Below are 11006 nucleotides of genomic sequence, written 5' to 3'. Positions count from 1 at the left end.
ACCTTAATGATTCTATGATTCTAAATCTCTTTCTGACCTCCAACATTAGACATTCTGCAGCTTTGCAAAGCATAAAATGCTACTGCACTGAATGCATCATTATTTGGTAATGTGAGAAAATAATAGCTTTTTAAGTTAACCGGTACATGTTTTCTTTAACAAATTAACTCATCACAGGAAAATCATGAATGCCACCAATGCCCATAAGTTTTTCTTCATTCACTCAAGCATCTCTTTATATCAAAGAAAATAATAATTATTATTATTTTGAAAGAAGTCAGACATTAGGAGCACACTGTCCTAGATCTAAATGTCTCATCCATTCATTTCACATGAAAAATAAAGAAAGAGATAGCCTCTTTCCTTACCTTCAAAAACCCAGAAATTTAGGTTCATTCTTTAAATGTTTGCTTACTAAAAATGACGGCAAAATATTTAGTGTACACATTACATTTTGTTCTAATTAGACACAGCTGCCAGTGACATAACCATCTTCCTTCTATCCATTTGGTTACCTCTCTTCTTTCTATTTCTTTCCTCCTTTCCTCTTCTCTCTGCCGTTCCAATTCCCGTTGTTTTTCCAACTGTTTCTCTAGCTCCAGTTGTCTTTTACGTTCTTGCTCCTGCCGCTCACGTTCTTTCCTTTCCTGCTCTGCCCGTTCCAGCTGTGCTAGACGCTCTTGTTCTTTGCGTTGCTGTTCCAAGAGAGCCTGCCTCCGTTTTTCAAGTTCTAGATTGCCACGTTCAAAGTTCTCCCGTTTTTTATCTTCAAATGTAACTTTAATGTGTGGAAACATGAGGCAAAGGAGAATTAAAGTCTACTACTGACTTTAAAAAAAAAAAATCCATATATGCTGAATCAAAGTGAAACAACCTTTCAACAGGTTTTATCATTAGCATTTGTATTGTAGATCCCCTTTAACCTACATTCTTAGGAAACCAAGGTATGAATTTCAGTTCCCATTCCTCAGGCTTCTAGGTTTCGCCACAAAGCCCAACAAGTGGGTATAATTTAGACAAACCATTCACCAGCTAATCCTCTGTGAGAACACAGGATATGGAGTTCCTCTATACATTTGTTAACAGTAGCAGTACAAGAACCAACACTTCAATTACTGCAAGGCAAAGAATTCAGCTAATGATATTATCAAAAAGCCATTATGCAAACAACCAGAATGTATTTAAACTTGATATTCTCATAAGATTACTCATTACTGTCAGGAAAAGAAATGGTTTGCTTAAGTTCTTGAGCAGCGGAACTCAGGAAGACTGGATTCCTGCAGATTCGCATCCTCATCACTTACTGTCCTAAAAGAATGACATCAGTTCCAGCACGGGTTCCCTGACATTCTTCTGCAATATCAGGGATTGTCCTTCCCCTGTTCCACATTCCTAGGCCCCTCCCTCACAGTTCCTCCAAATTAATCTTTCCACTTTCACCTTCTGTTTCTTTTCATACCCTATATACCCCATATTCTGTATTTCTCTCCCTGCATACCCAACATGTACATTTTGGCATGCAAGTCAAGTCAAGAGAGAGCACATATTTACTTCAAAGTGTGCATGCACTAACTGTTTGACACATTGGCCCGACATCTGCTGCACCAATTCTTGTCTTTCTCTAAGTTTGGCCCCCTTTCCTATTGCCAATCACCAATTTTCATAAAACTTGAAAAAATTCAACCACTTCAGTGTCTGTCAAGTTTGTTTAAAATTAGCCACAGCATTCAAAGAATATTAAGATACAGACTGATAGACAGAGAATGTGATTATAACCCCCACTGATTTAGGAAACCAAGCAAAAAGGGGGGGGGGGAAAAAGGAAAAAAAAAAGATTTATGTCAAGGAAGTCAGTTAAAAGGAATAGGTAGAAGGGCAAAACATCTGCAAGTAGCATGGACATTAAGATACCATGTTCAAGGCTCAGAAAACACAGACCATAAGAAGAAACACCAGGTTCTAAGATGGCTGCCCAACAAGCTAGTATGGTTACTCAGCAAAATCAAGGTAGCTACCAGAGATAACAAAACAAAGCATATACAAAGTACGAAAATAGAAGAGAACAACTTCTAGCAAATTAAGTAAGTAGCTATTGGCTTGTGTTACTATTCTTAAGGGAAAGCTTCTAAAAGGTTATAAAAGCCAACAATAAAAACTCTTTCAAATGTCTCAAAAGAAAAAAAAACCTCAACACCTAGCCAGATTTAGCAAAGCCAATGAAGAAGCAAGACAACATTCACTACTATAAGTGACCTTTACAATGGAAAATCTATACATCAAACACAGTAAAAGGTTTATACACTCTAGTTCCTCTTTAACTGAAAACAGAAATGGCTTTAAAACAAAAACAAAACCAAAAAATGAAGAGCAAGAGATTGCCAAACCCAGACATTGCTAATCCATAGTTCAAATACAAAATTCATGAACTACTAGCTGTGCTGTGCAATCCATCCTTTAATCAACGTCAGTGCTGTAAGACTAGAAGATGACAAGTGCAACACCAGTCTTTAAGAAAAGACAGTATAAGGATCCTGAAAGCTACAGACAAGTCAGTCTACTCCCACGCTGGTCAAAGTAGCAGAGGCTACAATAGACAGAGAGTTAGTTAGTATACATAACTGAACATGATACCATGGAAGAACCAATGCAGGAGCTGCCTCTCAAGTCTAATAGACCCAATTGTATCAATAAGCAAGTTGAAAAAGAAGATCAGGTCAACAGAAGAATACTTGCACGATTTCGACATCTAATAAAGAAACTAAGCCAAGGCAGTGGTTGACCTTCCTGACACTACAAACTGCATACCAAAATCCTCTGATTCCAGAGACACAAGACCTAGGCCTCAAAGAGCCAATACAGGAGAGTCATACCTCACCTGTGACCAAACGTTTCATTGTGAGACCTTAGTAAGGTCCGCTTCAGCAGCCCCTGCTATCTCCCTTCACCTTCCTACAGCCAGGAAATACCCGGCAGACTGCCAGCAGCAGTTAGTTATAAAATACAAACCAAAGATAAGAGTTGTATGTGAATTGCTCACATGCAGATCCCCTGAACTAACCTGGTATGGAAAGAGAGAGAAGGTCCTTGGGAACTAACAAACAGTTAGAAGATTAGAATTAAGGGGTGAAATAAATTACCAACTTTCACAATGACAGAAAGATTCTCAGTAGCCTCCTTCAAAGATCTCTACTAGCAATTGTGCTGTTCAGTGTGCAACAATGATCTGGAGGAGATTGAAAAGTAACAAGACAGCTTCTGGAGATGATGCCAGATAGTCACAGTATTAAAATAAAAACCTGACTGTGAAGAGCTTTAGAAGAATCTCACAAAACTGAGCGATCTGGCAATGAAGAAGCAAAGGAAATTCAAATGTTAATGAATAGAGTAGTGTACATGGGAAATAAAAATAATCCTAACTAAACACACACAGTCATGAGCTCTAAAATGGTTAATAGATTTGTGGAAGGATGTTGGCGTTACTGTGGAAAGTCTTCTAAAACATCGACTCAGATCTAAGCTGTGATCAAAGAGGCAATACAGTGTTAGGAATCAATTAAAAAAAATTGAAAAATAATTCAGAACAAACCAGAAAAGCATTATTATGGCACTGCACAAGTCTGTCACGTTGCTACATCTTCCATTGTGTGACATTCTTAGAATAAAATAGAGCAAAAGTAAAGAAAGTACAAAGAAGAGTGAGGGGATGATCAGAAGTGTTAAGACATTTCCTAACATTTAGCCACTTAGCATCTAGACAACTTTCTATCTTTTTTTCCCCCCTTTCTTTCTTTTTTTCTTTTTCCTTTTTTTTTATTTTCCCAAAAGCAGAGCTGCTAAAGCTTATATAAAAAACCCATATTGTTACAGACTGCAATGAAACCAGCCTCTGTATGTATATTGTGATCTTTTAAAGAGTACATAAGCCAAACTACTCTCCACCTAAGTCAGAAGACGGAGGTAGTAAAAAGTTTTCATTGCAGTCCTATAATAGGGCTGCAAAGTGCTGACTCTGTTGAGAGACCATAAGATAAGCAGCCTGAATGTTGTTCATAACTCCATTGTCACTAACACAAAGGATCATGGAACAGTCAGGAATCAGCTGGACCAAGCAATGTCTTGGTTATGCCTCTGACATTTCACAAACTGATTTGGAAAGAAAACATTTTTTAATAAGCTGTTATAACTCCACAGCATATAACCTGATGACAACACCTCTCTGATAACAGCACACAACACATCCTCTGTTTTTGCTTGCTCACCTGGTAATTTCTTTTCCAGTTGCTGCTGTTCTTCTTCTAATGCTGGTTCTTCTGGTAACCTTTGGTCTACAGATACTGAACTTACAGCAGATATGCCACTACCAGAGCGTACTCTTCTGTCAATAAAACGATAATTCCAAGTTGCTTAAAAGAACCTATGCCTGCCAAATTTATTTATGATTTAATGATGAAATCATAAATTAAATGCAGTGATGTAATGTTTAATGAAATTTAATGTTCCTTCAGTGTTTCCCAGAGGATTTTACTCAGCCATTGCCATTAAGATAACAGTATCCTCCACAGTCCCAACAGCACACACGGGTGACCTGAGAAACCTAGTTCAAAGTTCAGATGTGTTTAACCCTGTCCCCAAGATCTCTGACCAGCCTGAAGTTGGGGAAATGCCGACTTACACTACAGCAAAAGTTGCAAAGACAGAGGAAGAGCTCACTATAGTCAAGCTAAAAACAAGATCCCACATAGAATAAACAAAAAAATTGTAATCTTCAGGAGGATACTTAAAGAACATGAAGCTATGATTGTATGCAAACATTTCTTTCCATTGCTGCTACCATCTTCCCAACCATTCCTCCACAAAAAAGTGAAACAGAGAAACAGAAGTAATGACTCACCACTACTATTCACAGATACAACTGTATCACAAGATGTCTAACTTTGCTACAATGTAAATTCATAGCATGTTTTGAATTCCAGCATATCCCATTTGCTCTACAGAAGTATAAGCTTGAACTGTAACACTTTAAATCTATATGGCCAGACTGAGTAAGTTTTGGAAGGTATGCTAGCATAAAACATTGACCAAAACTGTATTCTTACAAGGAATTCTTGCTACTTCCAGCATCCAGTACTTGTAATAAAACCAAAAAGCTAGACAAGCATTTCCCAACGAGAAGGCACTCTGTGCCATAGATGCAGTACAGAAAGTAGAGGGGTTACTTTTCAATCTCTTGTACTTTATACTCACAAGACAGCTTTCCCAAATGAAATAAAAATTCAGAAGAGAGATTCCAGAATTATAACCAGTTACCTAAAGGAAGGTGGAATATACTCTGGAGGCAGTACAGGTGGCAGCGGCTGACCAGACATAGCTACATCAATTAAGTGCATAGCCAGAATAAACTCTTCGGCTGTAAGTTTTCCGTCTTGATCAATATCGGAAAGATTCCTTTTTAAAGGAAAGGTACAAAGTAAGTAAATTCTTAAACTTTAAAAATCACTGTTAAAAAGCATCATTTTAACGTATTCAGTTCCAAATTAATTTCATTTTTCACTATTTTTTTCACACTATTTTGTTTCTTCAAAACAAATAAAAAGCAAAAACCAAATATTTCACTACTTCCCAAATTTCTCATGCATGTCTGCCTTGAAACTACCCTTATAGCCATGGCTTTACTTCACTTGCTCTTTGAGTGCTGCCTGTACCATATGCTATATAAGTAACATTAATCAATGGAGTTTTCTTGAACACCTTATGAACATCCACTACACAGTATCATTTAGAAAAGAATCAGCTCAGATGTTTGGTAGAACTTTTTGGTTTGGTCTCCTCCTTCCCTGGAGGCTCCTATCTCACATTCCAGAGCACACATTTGCATTAAAATCAAAGCCATTAACATTCTAGTCCTGACAAGCACAAAAACATTTTAGCGTTATGCACATATTAAAAATCATGGAGTAGCGTCTCTGGATGGCCTAAAATCAGTGCTCCAACAGATGCACAAAATGCTTTTACTCATGTTAAGATGGCATTGGATAAAATTTAACAGCGTAAACATCAGCTTTGTTTCTCTAGCATGCTGCACTCTAATCATGCAGGAAAATCTCCCATGATACTATGAAAATCAAAGGTAAGCAACTGATACATTCTTTTGATGTCTCAAGGTAAAGGACTTTGTTTATGGGATTTAAATTTGGAAGACAATTATAGCCCCATTTGATCCATGCTTGTGTTACTGAACTCCTCAGTGAGGATACAAGGACAAGCCAGTAGAATGAAAATCTAGCATGCAAGGATATAATTGATCAGCTATCCTAGCAGTCTGGGTCCACATCTTTGTTACGGAAATACCAAAACAGCTGCTACAGAATAGCTGGCACCCTGCACATCAGTACTTCACTTTGCGTGTCTATGAATCAGTGAATCCACCCCCAATACAGACTGACAAATCTTGCCCCAGAGAACAGCAACAGCAGTTCCACTAGCAGAGAGTAAGTATCAGGAAAGAGAGCAATACTTAGGACAAAAAAACCTGTAAAATCCATTCCTTATCTCAATAGACTTGGCAGTTTTGAATGTCAAAAATTAAGAGAGTTATGTTTAGAACTTCTGGGGTACACTGACATCATGCTCCTGCCCACACAGCCGACTTAAGTGCTGGCAACAAGCAGAGTATTTTATGGCTAATCATCTGCTGGCTGACTGGGTTGATTTTTTTTTTCCTTATAGTAGCTTTGTTAGAAAACAGAGAAGGAGAGAGTGCTTTTTAAGATACAACAGAAACATCAGTGTTTAGCAAAGAAAGCAAGTGCCATTGAACCACCACGTTAGAGTGACAACACAGTTAACACCCTCACACAGAAGTCAGACGGGTTAGTGAGCTGACAATGGTTTTCAAGCAAAGACTTAGGAAGTATAGAAGTTAATTAGAAATAACTTGTAGAGGGCAACTGGAAATTAAAAATATACAGAAGCAGCATGAAGGCCATCTGAGAAGTCACCAAAGATAACCATAAGTCAACAATAACCAAGTACTAGCCAAGTAATAGAGCAGAAACATTACACAGTACACAGGAAAGCATGACCTTCCAAAGTATGAGGGAGGAGAGAGGCTAATCCATGTGACAATAAGAACACAATAAACTTCAGCAAACAAGAAGCTGAAAGGAAAAAGAGAAGCCAAGACAAATCCTTTTAAAATGCATTATTTTAAACATATGTAACTCCAGCCCCTTGGAAATAAGCCCTTAGAAACTCGCATAAAAGGCAGACAAGCCCCAAAGAAAGCATGGTTCTGGATTAAGCTTAATTTTGTACTACCTGTGCAAATGTGTAAGTTTCACTGGTGCTGCATCACGTATGGCCGGGGATGTGGAAGACATAGGAAGCTGAACATTTTGTCTGCCTAAAAACCCCATAATTGAAACCCAACTTAAGAAACGCCTATGTGCATAGTGTAAAAGATGCTCTTTTTTACTTTTGTGAAGTAATATTAATGTAAGCATAGCAGTGCAGGTTTCGTTTTATAAAGTTATACATTAAAAAGAGCAACATATAATGATTTATCAGTGGAGGGAGATTGAAAAGGGAGAAAAAACCCACAGTATACAGTATAGAGGTTTAAATACAGTTTCCAGTTTGGTAGAAATTGATAGATTTATTTTTACCATATTGTAGCCAGCTGAGCCTGGGGTAAACTTGACTGCATAAGAATAGTTCTTGCTTGTGGACCTAACAAAGTGAAACAAGGATCAACAAACAAATAAGCAACTTTCTCCTTTTCTTGCATTACCAAGTAGCTACTACACAAGCAGAGCTCAGTTCTGAATAGGTAACAGTGAAGAGATGTTATCAGCATGAACAGGCTATACATACTGCTGTCCCTAGGCCCCATCCCTGCGCCCAAAAGGAAAACATTAAAAAATACATAACCCTTCCCTTCTCCACAACAATCACTCAGATTAAAAAAAAAAAAAAAAAAAAAGCTATGAAAGGCAAAGAAATGCTCCCAGAACTAGTAAAACTAAGCCAGTGTACCATTCTAGTTTCTCTCTGAAACTGGATAGGCACACTCATCAGTGGATGAACTGAACACTGTAACCGGCTGCACAGGTTTTCACACAACCCATTGTACCCTTTCCAAGAATCATTTCCCAGTGCCAACCTACTTAGCAGAAAATAAAGGAAAGAAGGTGATAAAATGATCCCAGCTACAATAAATACTTGCTCCTAAACAAGATTATTAAGCAGTTGGGAGATTTGAACAGGAAAAATATTGATGGTGACAGCAGAAAGAGATGAGAGTCTCTTACTATCTGAATAGCATCCTAAATGCTATTATAATTGGCAGTTCGAAAAAAGGAGACAACAAAAACTGCTTCAATACCTGTTAAGTGTCCACTCATTGTTTTATCATGGCTATTGAACAGCTGTCTGTACTTCAGTCTTGATGACTGAGGTACAGCCCACTCTGCCACAGGAGGCACACTAGAATTAGAAAAAGAATAAGGAGGGGGGGGAAATAAAATTTTAAATTTAATCACATGAAGCTAACAGGTACAACAGGATGAAGTGCTGCACAGAGATCAAGTTTTATGCCTGAAATGGTTCTTTTCACAAATATTCCCTTTTATTCCTGAAAACACAACAGCTTTGACTTTTGTTTGAAAACACTTATCATAATTCAGTGTCTTAGAAGATGTTTTTTGGTACAGTTGAATGACAGGCCTAAGAGTTTTGCATTTTCCTTTACTAGCAGGGAATTAAGTAACCTAAACAGTTTAGAGGAGCTAAAAGCTTTTACCTAAATGTAATAGGAAATGCCTTACCACAGTCAGCAGAATTAATTTCTCATTTTACCCTGTCTTTAACTGGTTGTCTTAGCCAAATAATTCATAAGCTGATGAAGGAAAACAAATGTAAAAGATGCTGAAAACATAGAAAAAAGTGTGCAAAAGCTACACTTGAAAGCAACCAAAGTTTCTTGTAAATGGAACTCAACTGACAAATGTAATATTCCCAGTTCTAATTCATCCACATAATAGGTTGAGTGCTGTTATTTGTAGCTATAATTTCCCATGCATGAAGGCTGACAAGTCTTCATACTGAAAAACAATGAGCACAGTTTTTCTGTCTTTAGACACATTCAAACTTTGTCCTTTTTTGTTGGGGAGCAGCCAGATTAAATAAGCATTTGTAACATTTTGTAACAACAACAAATTACAGTAAAAACCAAAATGAACCAAAACCACCAAATCCCTTTTCCCTGGTCCATTGAGCAGATAGCATGGTAAAATCTTCCAAAGTTGAGCTGAGAAGGATTATATGAATATTTTACTAATTGACCTCATATCCTATTCTCACATGACAAGACCCAAACCAGCTAATACCTCTATTTCTATTTTCTATTTCCAAACTATTGTGCTTTAATAATACTCTTTCATGGGAGCAAAGCAAAACCAAGCTGCATCTTACATAATGAAAATAAGAACTGAAACTTAAAAAAAAAAAAGAAAAAGCTGACCATTTAAGTTTTATCCATGTGAATTCCTCCCCCACCAGTTTTGCTAGATTTGGAGTTTCCACACATTAAGTCTACTTTTGTCTTACATACGTATGTACCTTCATCTGTGAGGTAAGGTTACTGTACATTAAGTAATGAAACTCTCCTTCACGGATTCTCAAATGGTAGTTTTGGAAGAAAAAATGCTGGAGGACAAAACAGTTGACTCATGTATGCTAAACACCGTGTATTACAAGAGTTCACTACTGGTGATTTGGCAGAATGATAAAAGCACCACAAGTAGAATTTTGAATTTTACCCTTCTCAAAATTCAAAATAATTCACAGCTAGGAAAAAAAAAAAAATACACTTCAACTTTATTTAGCTCTTCTTCCTCCCTTTCCATAAACTCTGCAAATCAATTACCTTGCTATCTGTTTTCTCCAAAATAAAACTTAAAGACACACGCCAGTTCATCACTCAGCATTAGCAGCAGTTTGTGAAGGAACATCCCCTTCAGTGCTGGCAGACGTTTCAGAGTTACTGAAGTAACCGCGATTGAGCTAAGGAAGCTCCAACCCTGGCCTAGGCAGATTCAGAGAACCATGCAATTTCACCTCAGAAAAGAAGCCATGTCATCTGAGGCTCAGGCCTCTGCTGGCAATAGAAGTGACCAGCAAGATTCAGATATATGACAGACCTCTTATGGAATATCTAGAAGCCATTTCAGCTGAAGTTCCCTGAACTTCATTTATTATAAATACCAGAAGTGCTGTTACAGACAAAGCAGATAACTTCTTGTACCTCTCTAAAGTATATCAGAGTATCACTACTATGTTCCTGACGGTACTAGATTTCAAAGAGAAAAATAATTGTTTGTTTTGAAAGATTTTTTGATTGTTGTTTTTGAAAGATTACTGATTATTTGCCAATAATCAGTAGTGTCGCTTATCTAATACCAGGGCACAAGAAAAATGAAAATAAAAATAGATAAATAAATAACGTTCCAACCCATTTGCTTCTTGCAAAAAAATCTATAGTATAGACCCGTGAGAAAGTTTTGATTTATAATAAAAGACTTTGGGAAATTACTATCTTACCTCCTCTAATGAAGTTTTATTTTGTCAGACCATAGTAAAATATATTCTGCCTGACCATACATTTTCCTAGGCCTTGAAATAATCTAAAAGCCTTTCACGTGATTTTTCATGCAGAACTTGAAGAATATATAAGAAACAGTTATGTGAAGTGCATTTAAAATATAAGAACTATTAAATATTTTGCTTTTAAAAATAATTCTAGAGTTGCTAATTTTAAAGAATATTACTTGTTATGTTTTCACGCTAACAGAAGGAGTGCCTGTGCAGTATTACACAATGCAGATTACGTTTACAAATGCTTTTCTAAAAATTAAGTTTTCAAGAGTCTGAAAATACTGTCAACACATACTGTAATAGTTCATTATTATATTTCAATGATTCACTACTCATGGAGCATTCCTTGTAAA

The 11006-nt window shown here is 37.0% G+C and overlaps 1 protein-coding gene across 1 annotated transcript in view; it reads right to left on the bottom strand.

Annotated features, from left to right (window-relative positions):
- Positions 1-489: 489 nt before the first annotated feature.
- Positions 490-11006, bottom strand: part of LOC104082724 (intersectin-1-like) — a gene marked incomplete at its 3' end in the record, with an annotated part of 27936 nt that continues 17419 nt past the window's right edge. The window contains exons 6-10 of the mRNA XM_009585946.1: positions 8384-8484; positions 7665-7728; positions 5308-5445; positions 4260-4375; positions 490-778 (exon numbers count right to left, since the gene is read on the bottom strand). Of these exons, the coding sequence (XP_009584241.1) occupies positions 490-778; positions 4260-4375; positions 5308-5445; positions 7665-7728; positions 8384-8484 (708 nt within the window). The remainder of the gene's footprint in view (positions 779-4259; positions 4376-5307; positions 5446-7664; positions 7729-8383; positions 8485-11006) is intronic.

Source organism: Fulmarus glacialis, unplaced genomic scaffold, assembly GCF_000690835.1.
Source record: "Fulmarus glacialis isolate BGI_N327 unplaced genomic scaffold, ASM69083v1 scaffold11629, whole genome shotgun sequence".
NCBI lineage: Eukaryota > Metazoa > Chordata > Aves > Procellariiformes > Procellariidae > Fulmarus > Fulmarus glacialis.
This window is presented reverse-complemented; position numbering and strand designations above follow the sequence as displayed.